The following is a 20,190-nucleotide window of genomic DNA, read 5'->3' as shown; positions in this document are numbered from 1 at the left end:
CAAACCAGGCAGGACACTGAAGTCCTAAGCTGCCAGGGGAAACAGGCTCAGGGGTAGTCTCAGCACATCAGTTGGTAGTTCCCAAGGGGTCTTCTGTGATCCAATCCATCACAAGGTCTACTGACTTTCTGTGGATCATATGAAGGTTTCTGAGTCATTGTTGCCACAGTCTCTGTTTATATAGGGTCAGTAACTTGTTTAGAGGAAGCTACAACTGGGATTTCAGAACAAACAAACAAACTAACAAACAAAAAAGATTTCTGTCCTATTCCCAAAGGCCCAAATTAATCTCAGGCAGTGTCAACTTATTCCAGGCTTATGCATATAACATGCTATAAAAAAAAAGACAAAAACAGAAGTCCTGGACCAAGGAAAGTTTGGCACTGTGCAATGAACATTGAGGAATAGTCACTCAATAAAAAAATACCTTATTTGCCCAAAATTTGCCTGATACATTCCTTGATTGTTTCAACAGTTGACCAGCCCACTCTCTCATTGCTTTAAGGTACACATTTGAAAGTGTGTATGTTATGCAGCTTAATATATTTCAAACTATCATTGAACTCTACGGGAAAGCCTGATTCCTGTAGTGCATGGTGTGCAGTCCTTCCTAGTGCTAACTATCTGCACCTAGTTCCTCCCCTTTGCTGCAAAATCAAGTAAGTTTCTTTTCTATACTTCTTGGGAACGCTCTATTTACTCACCTCCTTTGTAAAGTGCTTTGAGATTTACTGGTGAAAAACACTGGAAGATCTAGGCAGTAGTATTATTTATGAATAGGGGGTCAGATGATTTTTGACTGGTGGATGATAAATGCTAATTTCAAACTATTTACTATGATCAGAGCAATATATATTACACATAATTTATAAGCTGCATGTGCACACGAGAAAAATTAATATTTCTCTTTCTCAGTCTACTGGTTCCAGAGTCCTACTCAGATTCTTTCAGGCCTGGTCTACACTGTGAAATTAGGTCAGTATAACTACGCTGCTCATGCGTGTGAAAAATCCACATCCCTGACACCATTGCCAATTTTGGTTGGACGTATTCCTGGAGCTTTCATCAATGATATAATCTTTAATTAAAAATTAATCTTTATTTCTTGGAGACTTCAGAGCAATCCTGGAGGGTTAGCAACCCTAATTATGACCATGTGAAAAGAGGGGGTTACATTGAAACTGCTTTGGAACCTGAGCTATCATACCATTATCGAGCACCAACTATAAAAAAAAGCAGTGCGGGAATCAAAAAAATAAATTGTACATATATAATACATTTAAATTAGTAGTTTAAATGTCTGAAGTTACATTTATAGAAGTAATTTTCTGCTTTCTAATAGGGAAGAAAAACCATGGAATAACTTCACACCTTTCTTTTATTCTTAAAAATATTTGACTAACATTGTTTTTTAAAATTTCAGCATCTAACTCAACATGGGAAACCAGAGATTACCATATTTTTTAAACAGATTTCATACTGGCCTTTCCATATGAGAAGGCCAAAAACCTACTTCATAGTAAATCTTCTCACATTATTTACTATGGATAAAACTATGTCTTTAATTCTGAACTACTTATCTGAAATAATTCTTCAGTTAAATACAAGCTGCCTGACATGAAATAAACATTCAGTAGTACATCAGAGACGTACATCAGCATATTGTATGATAAAGTGTCTCCGTTGTCCATCTGAAAACACAGAAAGGACATATTCACCAGGTTTCCCGTGGCTCTCTCGCACCAGGAAGTCTCCTTGCTGCTTTAACAGCTCCTGGGCTTCTATTCTTGGAATTGCACCATGATACCAATCTTGCTCAGCCAATGGTTTCTCGCTGGTTGATATTACATCAAAGAACTTTAAAAAAATATAAAGGAAAAGAAGTTAGCAAACTGTAACCCATTTTCTATGTTTTTTCTTTTCATGAAATTCATGACAGACTGTGACAAACACTTTCACACTTCTCTCTAATTGTCTATTTCCATTAGACAATTGAGCCAATACACCTATTCTCAGAATCAAAGTGAACTGAACAACTTTTTTAACTATGTTTTTTTAAAAATAGAGGCATATGTATATATAAAAGCTCAGCACAGATTTCTGAAAATACAGACAAAAGGAATATCAATAGTACTATCAAGGCAATTTCATTTTTACTTTTTAAAAAACCTCTTTCTTGGCTGAATTATCTTTCTCACTCTCAAACTTCCTTGAAATGCTCTTAACCTTTGAAATGAACTATTTCCTTACCCAATGAGAAAGGGGTTAGGAATTTATGAGACATTATGTGTGGAATTTTCAAAAGCACTTGCATTGATTGAACTCTACGTTCACTGATTTTGAATCCCCCCCCCCCGACAAAAGCGTGTAACCAAGTAGCAGCATTAGGAACCAAGTTTTTTTAGCAGTCTCTCAGCATATGTGCAGTGTGCCCAGCCATTTGACAGCATCGTCACCAGCCAGGTGAAGAGCCGGTAGTGATTTAGTATTTGTATTGCAATTGAACACAGAGGCCTAGCCCCATTGTACTTGTGAACTTAATAGCAAATTCTGAGGTAAGACATACAATAATAATTATTTTTTATAGATTGCAACTGGAGTATGACTTGAGCTTTTTTAAAATTTATCTTTGTAATTTATGTATTTATTTATTTAATATATGCTAGAATAGGTTGTTGTTGCTTTTACAATAAAGTCTAGTTTTCAATAATCAGGTCAGATCTATTTGTTAGGGCTAGACAGTGCAACTCCATGTTGGTGAGCACTTACACGAGCAGTCCCAATGAAATCATGCAAGTGCTCTCTATTACAAGGTGGGCTGTTTGTTTTAAATTAGGAACTCCATTTTGTTTTATGTGTGGAACATATGTCTAAACTTGCCAAGGAAAGCCCTGCCCAGGAACGGTGTCTGACACCTTGTTGAAAGACCATCATGGAGAGCCATCAACTCTGAAAGTCTCAACTACTGACCCATGAGCATGGAACAATGATTTTTCTACACACAGGGCTGCACGCAGGACAGGGGAAGGGGCCTGAATCAACCCAGTGGAGGATATGGCAAGGAGAGAGCACCTCCACTTAAGAGAGGGTACTGCTCTGTGCAGGATGCCAACCTTCCCCACATATAAAGAGATCTTGCTGGAGATAGAGGGTGGACAAGAGGGACTCTGTCAGCCTGAAATGCTGACAAACATCCAACTCACAGAAGGGGCAAGATCAGAAATGGGAAGGGTGCATTCCCAGGAATTTTTGTTGTTGTCAAAGATCGGCAATTTTGAAGTAATCTTAGAGTAAAGTTTCTGCAGCTAAGAAATAAAGTCCTTTGCTATGCACGTGTTCCCTTGCCTTCCTGCCATGTTGTCCCAAAAAGGGTTAAACTAGAAGTCCAGAATGCCCAGAACCTATGTGGAGTTCTAGGGAAGTGGGTGTAAGCAACTGGGAAGGCTTGAAAGGCTCAGAAATTAATCTTGGGATCTAGGGCGGCTGCAGTCACAGAGCCTCAGAAGGTCTGAGCCTGGGAATATGTCCTATCGACCCAGAGCTAGAAACAATTACTAGACTCTACCCAGACAGTTTAGAAGGATGTGAATTTGTCACCCAACTCTTTTGTAAAGGACCTATTAGCAAACAAAGAAAAATACTGCAATACCTCCCAGAATATCATATTTTCTTCCTAATTTTTAATATTTCCATTCAAAATCAGTTAAAACCCAAGATCAAATTTCTCCATCATTATTAAAATTCAATAATACCAAAGGTATTCTCCTTTGAAACTACCTACATATAAAATAAACTTTTCAAATTACAAAGAAAAAATGTCTCATAAAAGGTTAAATTAGTTCAGTTTTTGTGAAAGATGCTGGGATTGACAGCCCAAAAGATTGAGACCTCACTGAATGTTCACAGAAAAGCTGCAGGATACTGTCAAGGCAGCAAAATCTTCCGCATATCACCTCAGTGCTACTCTGGAGAGAACTTCTCTAGTGGTATAAGATAGTGAGGTTTCAATACATAATCAGTTCATGGCCTTCGTGCTGAAATGTGCAACAAAAGGTGCCATTTGTGATGGACTCTGTAATGTGGACACTCGTTCACTAAGAAGGAAACAGACTAAGCCCATACAGCTCAGTTTATAGAACACAAACAAGCAAGTCATCAGATGGTAACAGTTTCTCACTTCCAACCTGCATCATGTCTGAACCAATGTCCATGACTGTATCATTACCTGTCCCCAGCATAAAATATCTTTGAAATAGAGAAGATTTAGGGGAAAGAAAATGGGAGCAGGTTAAGCTTTCTCCCCCCCTCCTCCCGTTTCTAAGAACTTGCATTGTACTTAGATAACATTTAGAAAAACTGTTTAAATTGAGTTAAAACTTTATTGGGAAGGCTTTGTCGGGTTTTTCTCTCAAATTTCACAGAATTTTTTAAATTCATTCTGTGGTCATTTTAGCTGAAGCCTGAATTATCAATTAAGTATTTCTTCACAGAAAATAAATGAAATCTAAATCAATAAAAGATGGTGCTTTGTATGTTATATAAATTATATCACTTCTGCATGAACAAACCCCCTCTCTCTTAATAATGGTATTGTATAAATTAAAGTACTATGTTTTAAATAAACAGGATATATGATCATTTGCACTTCAAAATTGCTATTTAGGGGAATATGGTTACAGCCAAGAAAGAGTATCTAAGAAAGATGTATAATCATTTTGACATTAATTGCAAATGAATTTATCACTAATTACTAAAACACTAGATTTCTACTACATTTTAGATTTAGAAGAAAATTTTGCAGGATTTAATATGAATAGTTTAAACACAAAATATTGCCCTTTTAAATAAGGTAATTTCTGTTTCACTATTTTACAATTCCTATCTGTTTTTCTTAAACAATGTTTACTGTAAAATATCAGGAGGTAGCCGTGTTAGTCTGTATCCACAAAAACAACAAGGAGTCTGATGGCACTTAAAGACTAAGATTTATTTGGGCATAAATTTACTCCATGCATCTGAAGAAGTGAGGTTTTTTACCCACGAAAGCTTATTCCCAAATAAATCTGTTAGTCTTTAAGGTGCCACGACACTCCTTGTTGTTACTGTAAAATAAGACTTCAAGAAACATTCAATTGCTTGATAATACAAATTAGAGACTAAGTAAGATATATATTCTAGGACTCAGATTTTTTTTTTATTTTTAGGGATGAAGATGTCTCTCTGTCTGTATCTGACACTGACATATATAGTCTTTCTCCCCCTCTCTCTTTATCTAATGGAGGAATTCAAATATTTAAATGGGAAGATTTTATTTCTAAGTTTCTTTTACTAACCAAATTAACAATCACCATAAAATTAAATGGTATTTGAAATAAACTGAAATGTATCATCCACATTAACATGAAGTAATTTATTTCTATTTATTATTCTCTCTTTGCCTCTCTCTCTCTCCTTTCTTCCCTTCAGGAATTTCTGTGGTTCACCATACCTTATCTTGGGCTTTTGGGGGGGTTCCCTCAGATTCCCCTTCACTCTCCCCTTATGTGTCGACCAATCTCCCCTTTCTCCCTTGTGGATACTCCCCTCCCTTCCACTTTCATCTGAACTTAATATGAAGTTGAAATAAGTTTTACTCTAACAACAGCATGGGAAATTGGCTCTCAAGCAGCTGCTTATTGAAATGTAGAGCAAAAGGTTTCTGACTTGGCTTTTTTTTTTAAATGGAGATTTCCCACCCCCATTATCTGTGAAGAGACTGAGCAACAAGCTGTCTCTGAAAAAAACAAAACCTAACTCCCTGACTTTCAGTGTAACACCACCACATTAAGGTTGTTGATAAATGTGTGCTCTTATAAACACAGCAACCCGCCACCCACATACATCCTCAATGATACTCTATTACTTAATAATGAACATTTGTTCTATTTTCTCACATATAATTAGCTGAAACTTGTTGTACTGCTTTTATTCAGTGGTCTTTAAGCAATGAGAATTTATCTCTTTTTTTATCAGGCAGATATTTTAATTCTCCCCTGGAGAAAGGGAAGGGCATACTCTTGGATTAGTAAAAAGACAGAAATAAATTTAGGTTGATCCTTTTAGAATTTTCCCTCTGGCACTTTTCTTAACCCAAGAAGCATAATTCTTACATTGCCATTAGACACATTCAAATGTAATTTGCTAGTTCTTTTGCAAGGCAATACGGTATATGAAACCAATAGCTACTTCAGGGCAAGGGAACCAAAAATGCAATGAAGCTACAGCATTTTATAAAACATTACATATTAAAGTAAAAATACATAAACCACAAAAATGTAAGATAACAGTGATACAAACAAAATTTTAAAAATATTTTATACCTGAAATAGCTGAATTTGGTAAGGACAACAACCCATTGTATAAACACTATTACCAAGTTCATTAAAAAACAAAACAAAAAAACCCACAACAGTCAGGAACCAGGAAACACCATTACTATCATCACAACTGTCAGATATCTGCAAAAAGTACAAAATTTTTCTAATTTTTGTTTTCCTACCTCACATCATTAAACTTTATATTACTGCTCTTTCAACTTATGGATTCCGGACTTGGTTTTAGTCTGACAAAAGCCATTAAGTCTGTTGGGATTTTATTTTATTTTATTTTATTCTCTATCTCTTCTCTTTTCCATCTTCTCTCTCTTACTCTTCCTACTTCACAGGGCTTTGAGCTTTTCTCTCTGTTTTCCTTTCACCCTCTCTACTTTTCTCCCCTATACTCCATCTCTATCCCTCCCTCATCCTTTTCTTATCCATCTCCTAAAGGTACTAGAGCACTACACCAGAAAAGCTGTGAAATTCTGGCTTTGGTTTCATAGGAGAGTTGCCTGGTCACACAATGGTGACTCTCCTTTCTTCCAGCTGCTAAATTCCTTTAAAAACAACTAAGAAAAATACATTATATGCTTTTCTAAGGGTATGTCTACACTATCCGGATCGGCGGATAGTGATCGATCGCGTCTACACTAGACGTGATAAATCGACCCCTGATCGCTCTGCCGTCGACTCCTGTACTCCACCACGGCGAAAGGTGGAAGCAGAGCCTACGGGAGAGCGGCGGCAGCCGTGAGGATGCGAGGTAAGTTGACCTAAGCTACGTCGACTTCAGCTACGCTATTCTCGTAGCTGAAGTTGCGTATCTTAGGTCGATCCCCCCCAGTGTAGACCAGGCCTAATACTGAAGAAACAATTGCTGTTGTCACAGTTATGTGACAGAGAGGTCAACAAATGGTCAGAGAGATGGTCTGCATGACAGTAAATGGCAGGGGAGCTATCCAGCAGACAGCGGCCCATGGCAGCAGATCTACAGTTGAATCCTCAGCTGCATCCAGTAAGTTGTTTGTGGCTCCTCTATTCTGGGGCTATTCCACCATTCGTATCTTCACCATAGTTTGGAGAAGTCTTCAAGCTCTCTAAAGTGCATTAGGATTAAAAGAGTATGTCTACACTGCAGCTGGGAGGTGTGATTCCCAGTGTGGGTAGACAGACTCGTGCTAGCTCTGCTCAAGTTGGCATGCAACATCCATGCTGATATTTTAGTGTGCTAATTTGAGCAATGCTAGTGTGAGTCTGTCTACCTATGCTAGGAATCACACCTCCCAACTGCAGTGCAGACATATCCTAACTCCAAGAGGCTATTACATTGACTGAGTTTTCCGGAATATAGAACAATCGGACCAAGGCCCAAAATACTTGCTATACTGCTGTGCCAGGGGAAATAGGAAAGAGTTGCAAAGGGCTTATACGCCATCTCCACACAAGCCAAGAATTATCCCATGCTGAAAGAATCCTTACTTGCCAACTTAGAGCAGCTTTCTGGCCTCTTTGCAATACCATCACCCAGAGTCTCATTCTAAATGGTATTGTTTCTTTTCTCTATTGGTAGCAGCACTAGTAGCAATTCCCAAATGTTCTGAGATAAAAGCTCAGACAAGCATCCCTTAAGGCTTCAGAGTAGAATACTAAATAAGAGACTAACTTTTTAATCACCTGTATTCCCTCCTCCTTTTGTCTATCAGAGACTAGGCAAACCACATGGATAAAGACCTTGAGAACTATAAGACATCTAAATACTAACAAATGCATGATAATTAACCTGAGCTTTACTAAACTCCTGGGTGTTTGAGGAAGTACAAGGTTTCTCTGCTACTTTCTCCAGAGGGCACTAAAAAAAAAAATAGAAGGTTTTCTTCGGTTATGCATGACAGTAACTATATTTCCCTCTCACTAACTGTGGACATTTACTATTATGATAATACTGCATTTAAACCAAGATATTTTTTGTTTGTTTGTTTTGCTTATAGCTTGTCAAAACATTGAAAATGTATACTCGGAAAGCAAGCAGCTAAAATGATATTTTAACTAGAGATATATTCTGTAATGGAATCAACACCAATGTTCTTCAAATTTTACTTCTACATGCTATTATTTAAAAATGTTTGTATGGCTTTTAGTTTAAAAGAATTATATTATATTGTTGTATAACACATCTGGCATATTATATACCATAATATATTTGACTGATTCGTAATATACCTGGAATACTTGGAAAAATGCACATCGAGTTTGAAATGCCAATATTCTAACAGTTAATCTTCACATCAAGAAGCAGTGCCACATAGAGGGCAGCAAGAAAAAGATTAATGGCCAGTAGCTAGTTACTGTGGCAGCTAGCTACAAAATCAAAAAGGAAATTGTACCCATGCATATATAGGGTAACCATTACTAAAAGGTTGCATTAAATCATTAACTCACCACAACACATGACAAAAATACTTAAAGAGTGCAGATGAATGGGTGATATGTTCTAATTTAGTAGGTCACTTATGTAATTAGATACAGAACATATATTAGGATATTGCCCTTCTCTGGAATTTTGTTAAGGTTCTTCATAGACCTGCCCTTCTCTTCTCCTCTCCCTACTCACTCACTCACCAAGCATCATCCTCTTCTCTGTCCATTCACACAATATTGTCACTAATTGGAACAAGTGCCTTCTCTGCGGCTCCAGCCATTTGGAACTGACTTCCTGTACCTCCCTGCCTCCATGGGCCTGATTCTGATCTCACTTACACCAACATAATTCAACTGACATAAGTGTATTTACTCCTGATTTACACTGATAAAGATCAGAATCAAGTCCATAGATTCTCTTGGTAAAATCCTGATTCCGCTGAAACCAATAGAAGTTTTGCCATTAACTTCAATGGAGACAGGTTTCATTCTCAATTTCACTTCAAAATGCATTTACAATCTTAGTTTCTCCCTCTCCCTTTTTATTTATTATTTCATTCTCTAAAATGGTTTGGGATACACTTTTTATGGATCATGCCATAAAAAATAAAGTTGTATTGAATTATACTGATACGAACGAGGCAAAGGAAGTGGCATAACTATACAAAGGCTGGAGGGCAACACACATGCTCCAGAGTATCTTACTGTAATTATGAACATATGAAAAATATTGTATTTTTATGCCAATTTCAACAGCTCTATATCTTAAAAACATGATTAATCTTACAATGTAGATACTTCATCTCTTTTTTGTAAAGATTTGTTCCCTTTAAGTGTAGTGTTGATCCAGTACAGCTTTAGATGTGTCAAGCAATGCAACTTGTCTACACTACAGATTATGTTGGTATAATTTATGTCACCCAGGGCTGCAAATAAAACACCCCCATGAGCAACGTAACTTACACCGACCTAAGCGCTGGTGTGGCCAACGCTATGGTGGTAGAAAAGCTGTGTCCCGCCGGCATAAAGCATCCTCACCAGATGCACTACAGCAGTGCAGCTGTACCGCTTCTAGTGTAGACTAGCCCTCACTCTCAAGGAGTTTTTTCCACTATTGAGCCTAAAATTTCCCTTTCTTAATTTCATCCCATTAATGCTATTTATAGCCTTGTTTGGACTACCCTAAATAATTCCTCCTCTTTATTACCATTTATACTCTTCAAATACATATAGACATTTTGTCACCTCTCCCACACATCTATTTCAATTATTTTTAGCTAAACTACATCTTACGTGGTTGCTTGGTAGTGATGCAATACTGACTATTGAGAAGGCCCATTCATACCACACCCCTCTTTCTCAAGAAGTTTCCTTTTGGGCTGAAACTTCAGGTGACGGACCTCACCCAAAAGATGAATTTTTTTTGGAGTTCTAGTGAGGTTTGTTTGGGCCTTTTTTGAGTTTTTGGAGCAATAACTTGCCCTTCGCCAGATGTGAGCGCTCAGCTAAGTTTTGGAAGGGAAATGTTTTTAAAATAAAGTTAGACATCTAAGTGAAATGTATGTAATTCAGCATTTTCTCTAATTTTTTTAGTGTATGCTTCAAAATAGACCAGCATGCATCACACAACTTGTTTTTCTTTTCCTCCTCTTATTTTTATTTTTTAAACTGTCTTAATGCATCCGGGGCTCAAAAGACTTCCTTTGTTGCTTATGGGCCTGCTTCAAAGCCTATTTAAATAAATGCAAAGACACCCATTGACTTAAATGGACTTTGGATCAGGCACTAGAACACCAGATGTCCCAAAGAGTGCCTCAAAAATCAGCGCACAAGTCAAAGAGCTCTTTCATGCATCAATATCCCTAAGAACTGTTTTTAGTAAGGGGTGTAAATGCATTGAGGTGGCATGTAAGGGATGCGCAATACCACCAGATTCACCAAGGAATACCACAGTCACTGTCAATCAGTTAATAAATTAATGCTTTACAAAAATGAACTTTTTCTGGTATGACAATGACCCCGGAGCAACGGAAGAGACATTTGATACATATTTTGCTAGAGTGCACTAAATAAAAATAGTTCTGACTCATACTGTTATTTCATGGCATTATCATGTCTACTGACCAGTCAGAATTTAGGATTTTCTAATTCTATTTTAATATAATATTTTCCATGTAGGTTGAAGTGTGTTGTAGTGTTAAAAAGAATCCTATCTGGGTTGCAAAAAGCGGGACAATGTAACACCCCATTGTCAATACTACTTACTGATGAAGAGCCCAGCATGGATTTTGGAGATCTTATCATTCCAGCTATGGAGTGACGAATAGTATCAAATCTGGACACCTTATCCTTCTTATCCTAGGTTGGGAGGGAAAAAAAGAATATCAGCAACAAAAATAAACTACACAACAAAGATTTGTGAGTATTTATAATCTGATGTACTTTTTCTGTTTTGGTTAAATATAAACGGATATAAACTAGCATAGCTGCACAAACTTCAAAGATATGCCAATTTACATCAGATGAGGGTCTAGCCCAAATTTTATAATATTAAATACAGAAGTTTTGAGTAATTATTTAAAAATAAAATTACTGTCAACCATGTAACAGATCTGAAATTCTGTAATAGTACTGTCAGGTCTCACCTATTTCTTTAGCTGCCCTAGGGTAGGTAATTTTTGAATAGGACAATTTTTTTATTTATTTTTTTTTAAACACCAAACTCTGCAAGTAGCTTTTGTGTATGTATCTCATTCAATTTTTACCTCCACTGTCCTTCCTTTATTATCCCTTCCTGTTCTGTACACCATTGAGTGCAGCCTGAGGTGCACACAGAACAAAGGTGTGGAATAGATACCAACAATGGGAAGAAAAAGTGACAAATGGGGGAGGGGGATGTGGGAAATGGGTGGAGTGTGTCCATCCAGTACACTGAATGAAGTATGAGTCCTGTAGAAAAGTGGCTCTCAACCTTTCAGGAGTCTGATTTGTCTTGCGTACCTCAAGTTTCACCTCACTTAAAAATTACTTGCTTACAAAATCAGACATAAAAATACACAAGTGTCACAGCACACTACTGCTGAAAAATTGCTGACATATTTTTACCATATAATTATAAAATAAATCAACTGGAATATAAATATTGTACTTACATTTCATAGTATATATAGAGCAGTATAAACAAGTAATTGTCTATATGAAATTTTAGTTTGCTATTGCTTTTTATGTAGCCTGTTGTAAAACTAGGCAAATATCTAAATGAGATGATGTACCCCCTGGAAGATCTCCGCGTACCCCTGCTGTAGAACAAGTAGTATGCTGTAATGTAACTAAAGACCATATTATAATGCATATGCAGAAGGGGACCCAATTAAGGTAACATGGACTGTTTTAATGCTGACATTTCCTAATTTCTGAGTGCTTGACTTTTCAACTTTAATATTTTTTAAGGTAGGAAACTTCATACCAAAAAACCCCAAGTCTTTTAAGAGAAAACTGGAAAAACAGAAATTCCATCATATAGAACCATACTAATCAGCACATCAGCAGGGTCTGAATCTAGGAACTTTAAATCTCAACACAGAGCTCCATCACTTGAGCTAAAGGAGTAAATGATAGCAGAAGCATGGATGGAGATTGGGGGGGGGGGGGGAGTATATAGAAGGCACTGTACCCCCCACCAAACTGTTTATCAGAGGTTTTCAAACTGTGGGGTGTGCCCACCTAGGGGGGTGCAGAGGAACATTCGGGGGAGCAAGCAGCAATGCCAGGTGGCTCGGGCCAGCCGCACACAGCGGGGCTCGAGGAGGGAGCACCATCTCCACCCCTAACTCACTCATTAAGTACACTGTAATTTAAGTATCACTAACGATCAGTAAATCCAGAAATTAGGCCTGTACCTATTATTAATAATAGTAAGCCCCATGACCTCCCCAAATATAAAAGCCAAACTACACCTATGAGCAGAAGTAGGCTATTATCGTCTATATCGACCAACCACTAGAGAAGGATGTGATGCACACTTTGCTGGCAGCATACACTATTTACTAGACAACAGTGAAATATCAAGATCACAGGTGGAGGGTAAAAATATTGTTCGGAGGGGCTGGGTCCGGCTCTGGCTCTATCCCGGCCTAGTGTGGAGTGGAGATCTGAGGGAGGGAGGGTTTGGAGACCAAGACAGTCCCACATTAACCCCGGACAGCAATGGCTCCTGTCTCACAGAGGTTGCGAACTGAGTCTGCCTGGCCCCACATCCACCCCGAGCAGTGGCAGCTCCTGTCCAGGATTTGAAAAATAAGTCTGCCCAGTTCTGCACTCACTTTGAGCAGCAGTGGCGCTGCTCCTGTCCTCTGGGTCTGGGCCAGGCCCTGAGGTTGGTGAACCTACCCAGCCCCACACTCACTCTGGCTCCGTCCTGCCCCCCGTGCTGGGTCTGAAGGATGGAGAGAGAACCCAGGCAGTGGTGGCTCCATTCTGTCCCTTGGTGCTTCCCTGGGCCCCGCATCCCGCTCCAGACTGTTGCCTCTTGTCACTAGGAAGAGACTCAAAGAGCTCACCACGGCATTGTGTGGCACATGCCAAGGCTTTGGCTTTGCCTGCAAAGGCGAGTGTGCGCACCAAGGGATGGGGGCAGCCCAGCAACTGCTGAGCTAGCAGGTAGATAAACTTGCTGGGGGGTGGAGGTCTGAGCCCTCTGTACCACTTAGCCCTAGCCACTCGGCACCTATAATCAGGAGTCAGGACCCCGGGGTTCTGTTACTGGTTCTGGTGTTGATAGGGGTCTAGTAGTTACAGAAAGAGCAACCAAGCACACAGATTTGGCACATTTATTATGAAGGGCTGCGCAGTTGTGGATGCTGCTTACGTCTGACATGTTAGAGAAGTGGGTTCGGATTCTTGTGCAAACTTTCAGTTACCCTGTCTGTTAAATGGATGGAGTGATACTGATTGCCTCCGAAGGTTAGGCCTTGCTCAATAAGAAATAATCTGAAGTGCACAAAAATTTGAATTCTAGTCAGTGCAAGAGCTGGGACTAGAATTCATGGTCCCTCCTTGGCTCCTTCCATAAGCCAGAATTGCAACTGCACTTGTTCTGTTTGCAGCTCAGTCTCTGTTGGGCCAAGGAGAATACTCAGTGCAGATGGAGTGTTCAAGCCAATAAAAAGCTCTAACAGATCACAAGCTAATAGAAAAGTTTAGATGTTTAAAACCTGGCTAAATCCGAGTGGATTTTCATGAGGCCCGCAAGGCACTTCCCCTATTCCCAGAACTATTGTCAAATTTCAAATTCTTGCACCACAGAGCAGAGGCACTACAGCGCTTCAAAGATTTTTCCTTATCTGCACTCCAGGAAACAACTAATCTGTTCTGATTAATCTTTTCTTTCTTATTATATTGAATGTTTTGGTTCTTCCCCAAAAACAGGGAGAACCAAAAGGACAAAAGGACAAAAAAGTAAAGGAAAGGGAAAGAATGGAAAAAAGAAAGAAAAAGGGAATAGCAGAGCCACACCTCAGTTTCCGTCCGTCAGGAATTAATCAAATTCTTAGATCAAATCTTTTCAAATTTGTCTGAAGTCCTTCCCTTAAACATTACCCCTCTCTTTAGCTGCTTGGTCAGCCAAGTCACTGAACCAAGTTTCTATCCTGGAGGCAGTTTGCTCTTCCATCTAAGCAATATGAATCATTGGCTGAATTTTTTCAAAAGAATTTAATTTAAGACAGAAAGCAAGCATGATAAATTTCAGCCCAAACAGTTAAAATTTGGCAAAGTAAAATACCAACTAAAATAAGAGGCTTATAAATAAAAGTGTGAGGCAACCCTAACTTCAGCACTGCTAGCATCCCCACACAATGTCAGTAATACCCCCCCAAAATTTGTCATGGTCCATCTTTTCTCCCTGGCCCCTTAAGCAGGGATGATAGGTTGGGCTGGGTAGCAGAATACGTGGGATTCTTTGGAGGAATTTAATTTAATTGTATTATATCTATATCATGTATTGGATCTTGAGGTAACAGGTCTACTGTGGTTTTTTGGAATTGTCTCAGAGCTTTGGAACTGTAGAAGTTAAAATTTGAAATAACTGAATAAATACATAAACAATTATGCAACTTCAGCTTTTCTCGAAAGAGTTTTCTAAATGGTCAACAAAATGTAAAACCAATAAGTAAGGTTAAGATTCTGTCATGGGTATTTTTAGTAAAAGTCAGGAACAGGTTGCAGGCAAAAAACAAAAATTCACAGAAGCCCACGACCTATCTCTGACTTTTACTAAAAATACCCTAGGGGTAAGGGGGGGCCAAACAAATAGTGCTGCTGGGGCTTGAAGCGGCTCCAGCCCCACCACCGCTTCTGTGGAAAAGGCTGATCACAGCTGCTCCAGCCCCAGGGGGACGACCCAACCCCAGCTCCTGCTCTGACGGGTCGGGAACTGCTGCTCCTGCAGCCCTGGGTCTGGCTGCCAGTCATCTGTTCCGACTGACCACCAGTAAAGATGTTCCGGTCGCTGCCCCCCTCGCCGCTGTTCCGGTGGCCCCAGGGCTGACTGCCTGTCAGCTGTTCCGGTGGCCACCCGCCTGGCCGCTGTTCCGTCAGCCCCAGGACTGGCCAACAGTCAGCTATTCCGGCGGCAACTTCTCCAGTAGCGATGGGGCTGACCTGCTCCAGCCCTGCCCCAGACACAGTCATGGAGGTCCTGGAAAGTCACCGAATCCATGACCTCCATGACAGAATTGTATCCTTACCAATAAGTAAATATTATCTACAGCAGGGGTTCTCAAACTGGGGGTCAGGACCCCTCAGTGGGTCGCGAGGTTATTACATGGGGGGGTCGCGAGCTGTCAACCCCCACCCCAACCACCCCATTTTGCCTTCAGCATTTATAATGGTATTAAATATATAAAAAAGTGTTTTTAATTTATATGGGGCGGTTGCACTCAAAGGCTTGCTATGTGAAAGGGGTCACTGGTAAATAAGTTTGAGACCCACTGATCTACAGTATATACCCACTATGGAAACTAAGGTACTACTGCAATTCAGCCAGTAGGTAATGCCTATTCTATTTGCTAGTTAAAATAAACAGTTATTCCTTTAACAACAATATTCCGCAATGTGTCCATAGTTTGCACTATAGCTGCATAAAAGCAGAATATCACCAAAAAGAAGAGGTGAAAGTTAAATAATCATGAGAATAATCATGAGGCAGATGGGGAACTTATAAAACAATGTAACTAACACTTGTTCACCATGTGCCCAGTTACTCACAAATAAAACGTTTCACTCCTTTTACCAGTCTCATGTCTACACAATACTGCACGTCATTTTAAATTACAATCTGATAATATAACTGGCTGCCCTGAGTCCACTGGCAGGTCAATTCTATATCAATGAATTAAATGGCTACTTTAAAAAAAATGCTCACTGCATTACCATGGATACTGTACTTAATTTTGCTTACATGCTTGCCAGGGCTTGGGATTATAAGCTCATTTCAAGCACCTCAGGTAATGACACGATAGAGTGTCTTCTTCTGATAAACGAGTCATGGGGATTAGCAGTGGCTAATGACTGCTCCTCATATCACAGAGGGGAAAAAACTGCAGAGAACGTGTGCATTCTGATGAGTTTCCCACAAATACATTCAAATAAAGCCTTAATTCTACACTTACAGCAGATTTTCTAAAGACAACCACTAGAAAAGCCCTGGCAACATTAAGCTACAAGTAAGGTTCTATCTTTCACTAACGGCTTTCCCTTTGTTCTAAACTCTTTTTGCCTGGGGACCCGAATGAGGCCTGATCTTGTTTCCATAGGGGTATTAAATACACCAGATTCAGTGCAAACAGATGATGACACGTAAAAGTCAAAATGGGAGCAGAGACCTATAGGATCTCTGCCTAATGCACAGCAGTCAGTGACTATGCCATCTGGACATCAGAACCAGAAACAGCAGCGGTGAAAGCAGTAGCATGTTGGGCCACCGCTCACAGGAGCCAGCGCCCAGCCTGGGCAGTTCCTCTGGCATGGCTGTACCACCCCAGCCCTGTCCACTGGGGCGGGCACCATGCTCACCAGCAGCTGTCCTGGTGACTGCATAGCAGGTGAGGCAGCTGTCCTGGTGAGGCTAGTGTGTGAAAGCGGCTCACACACTCCCAGACACAAGTCCCTTCCACACCACAGTGTCTCTCTCCTGTCTGGCAGCGTGTGAGCTGCTTGCACACACTAGCATCACCAGGGAAAACTGCCAGTGAGCCTGTTGCCTGCCTCAGTGGACAGGGCTGGGCGGTATAGCCACGCCAGAGGAACTGCCCAGGCTGGGCTCCTGTGAGCGGTGGCCCGATATCTGCTGCTTTTGCCACTGCAGATCCTGGTAGAGCCCTGCAACTTTGTGGATATCCGCATCTGCAGATATAAATTTTGTATCCACACAGGGCTCTGTAGGTCAGTGGTTCTCAAGCTTTTTTCATTTGAAGATCCCTAAAAAATTTCAAACGGAGGTGCAGACCCCTTTGGAAATCTATTGTCTGTACCCATATAGTTGAATTCTGCTCAGTCAGTTTTCAGTCTAAGGCTTGGTCAAATCGAACTAAGGTACGCAACTTCAGCTACGTGAATAACGTAGCTGAAGTTCGAAGTACCTTAGTTCGAACTTACCTCGGTCCACACGCGGCAGGCAGGCTCCCCCGTCGACTCCGCGGTACTCCTCTCGTCCAGCTGGAGTACCGCAGTCGACAGCGAGCACTTCCTGGTTCGACTTATCGCGTCCAGACAAGACGCGATAAGTCGAACCCAGAACTTCGATTCCCAGCCGCCGAACTAGCAGCTGGGTGTAGACATACCCTAAGTCTTTCGCGGACCCTTTAGACATAGTCCACAGACCACAAGTTGATAACCACTGGACTAGATGATGACAGTGGTCCCTTCTGGCCTTGGAATATATGACTATTGCTATGCAGTCTGCAATATTTGTTGTAAGCTAGCCTTTATTTTCCCTCAGCTGCTGCACACCACTTTACAAGAACCTCCTAGAGCCCACAGTCAATAAACCCCATGTATAGAATAACGTCATCAGAGTTGTGGCTTTTTTTCTTGTCTCCATCAGTTGTGGCTTGTCTCCATCAGTTGAAAGAGAAGAAAAAGCCTGTTGAGTTGGCATAAAAGCACAATCAAAAAAAATCCTCACATTCTACATTTTGCTGCAGATTTTGGTTTATTAATTCAGTCTTTTTAAAATTTCTTAGCACACATTCATACTGCTTTTTCCCCAAACTAGTGCACAGAATGTGCCTCCTACAATGCATTTTTAATTGATTTAGTTTTGTAATTGCACTCCAGCTGAAAGTAATTAATTTAAGAGGTGCAACTGCAATAACCCCTCTCCCCACTATTTTGCACAAAGTTTGCATGGTGAGAAAGACAAATCATAGTGTCAATGTTCAATAAGAACATTGAAATGCATCTGAAATACACTTTGTGATTAACACAGCATTTCTGAGTGTACTGTTAAGACAGTAATTGTTTAAAAGTGGCTTTTTGTGATAGCAGTAGCATGACAGCCTACAATGTAAAAAATTACAACTGTGTTACCTGATGTTTTCTCTTCTGAAACTGATCAAACTTTCCATCCATTCCTTTCAATATAAGTCAATATGCTGACTTCTTCAGATTCCTGAAATAGTCTAAACTGGTAACAGGGGTTTTGAGGCTATGCTATGACTTTTCCATCCACCTGATACCTACTTTCAAAACTGCAGAAATTCTTAACTATGTACACTGGATTAAAGTTTGCTAGAGGAAGGTCTGTGCAGAATAGAAACTCCATACCTTTATTTCAATAAGACTTTTTCCTTCCTTGTAATGTAAGATCTTGTGGTTTTCCAACTAACCTAAGACGTGCTTGTTTTAGAGATAAATTTCTAATTCCAGCACTGCTCTCAACTCTTAAATTTCTAAGTCTCACTGCTCTCAACTCCTGCAAGTTTATGCTATCGCAGCTTTCTGCCCCAGGGACAATTTTCCACAAAGGTGGATTAAGGAACTGACAGTGTTATGGTGCCACCAACTGGGAAACATGGAGTCCTGACACTGTTTCCGACTGTATAAACTTCAGCCAGACTCCTCCCTCCAGTTTTCTTTGCCTCCTCATCTCAAAAGCATGAAAGTTTCGCCTCAGCTCTCTTACTTTTACCCTCCTTATGCCTCTCTCCTGCCTGAAGAGACAAAGAGGAGAGGAAAAAGCAAGGAAAAGGGCAGGAAGCCTGAGGAGAGAACATAAAAGTTATTGCCTCTCTTCTCTGGAGAATCCCTCACATTCTTCTAGCAGTTTGTGGCTCTCTGGGCTGGTGAGATGTACAAAGATATGCTTCTGCATTTTGTTTGTACCCTTTTCTGGATGTTGCTGTTGTGAGTATAGAGCCTTTATGTGTTTTCTTTGTTTTGTTTTTTTATCTTCTTCTTTTTCACACTGGTTTTCAATCATGGCTGCGACTCTTCTGCACACTTTTTCCAACTTGTCCAGGGTAGAAAAAATTGTTATTTTTCAGATTGCTCTATGTTGTCAGACTCTGTAGGCTCTCCTTCCTAGTGATAAAGCTGGAGGAAGAAGGGGATCTGGAGGATTTGACTGACTTCTTTTTGTGCTTCTTTCTTTAAAAATGATTTCTTATTGACAGCTGCATTTTGAAACAACACCATATGCATGAGTCTTACCCCATACATGAAGCCAACAGCTATTTGAATACTAACCATTTGTTTGAACTAGGGAGACCAGTGAAAACCATCAGCATCGAGCTTTGTTTGCCAGGGATAGTGAGATATGTATCACTTGCCTGGTTTCTGCAGAGAGATCTAGAATTGATGTCCCGGACCATAAGATTGTAACATGAACACATAAAAAAAAGAGAAAATCCAAAGCTTTTTAAAAGTAGTTTAGTTTTGTACTACATAGTGATTACGCTTAAACATTTGTACCAATTTGAGACACATTTCTGGTTATACCAGAATACCAGTATTCTGAATTTTAAGTAAAGGAAATCTCTCTCAAATCAGTAGAAACTTTCTAAGTTTGACCACTGTATACTTATTACAAAATACGCTGTTGGATGTTCTGAGCTGCAGCAGGGAGCGGGAAGAGCAGGAGTTGCAGACATGTGGAGCACCCTCTCAAGAGTCTCTTGGAGCTGCAGACTGTGTAATTAGATATTATGATGCTATCAAAATAGATTTATTCTGTAGGTATAAAGAATACAATTCATAATAATTCAGCAAAATTCCTTGACATATGTCATATAAAAAACTTAATGGTTCGCATCTGAAGAAAGTTTTCTGATCATACATATGATTTCCTCTATACATCTAAGACAGATAATGCAACAGCTGATTGTGATGCTTTTTCTTTTGGACATGCTAAGTTACA

General features: G+C 39.8%; 1 protein-coding gene across 1 annotated transcript in view; it reads right to left on the bottom strand.

Moving 5' to 3' along the window:
* FER (FER tyrosine kinase) overlaps positions 1-20,190 on the bottom strand; it is a 409,588-nt gene that overhangs the window by 247,943 nt on the left and 141,455 nt on the right. The window contains exons 12-13 of the mRNA XM_065406919.1: positions 11,040-11,132; positions 1,654-1,857 (exon numbers count right to left, since the gene is read on the bottom strand). Coding sequence (XP_065262991.1) covers positions 1,654-1,857; positions 11,040-11,132 — 297 coding nt within the window. The remainder of the gene's footprint in view (positions 1-1,653; positions 1,858-11,039; positions 11,133-20,190) is intronic.

The sequence above is a fragment of the Emys orbicularis genome, chromosome 6 (assembly GCF_028017835.1).
Source record: "Emys orbicularis isolate rEmyOrb1 chromosome 6, rEmyOrb1.hap1, whole genome shotgun sequence".
In the NCBI taxonomy this organism is placed as follows: domain Eukaryota; kingdom Metazoa; phylum Chordata; order Testudines; family Emydidae; genus Emys; species Emys orbicularis.
Note: the sequence above shows the minus strand (reverse complement) of the source record. Positions and strands in the feature narration are given on the sequence as shown.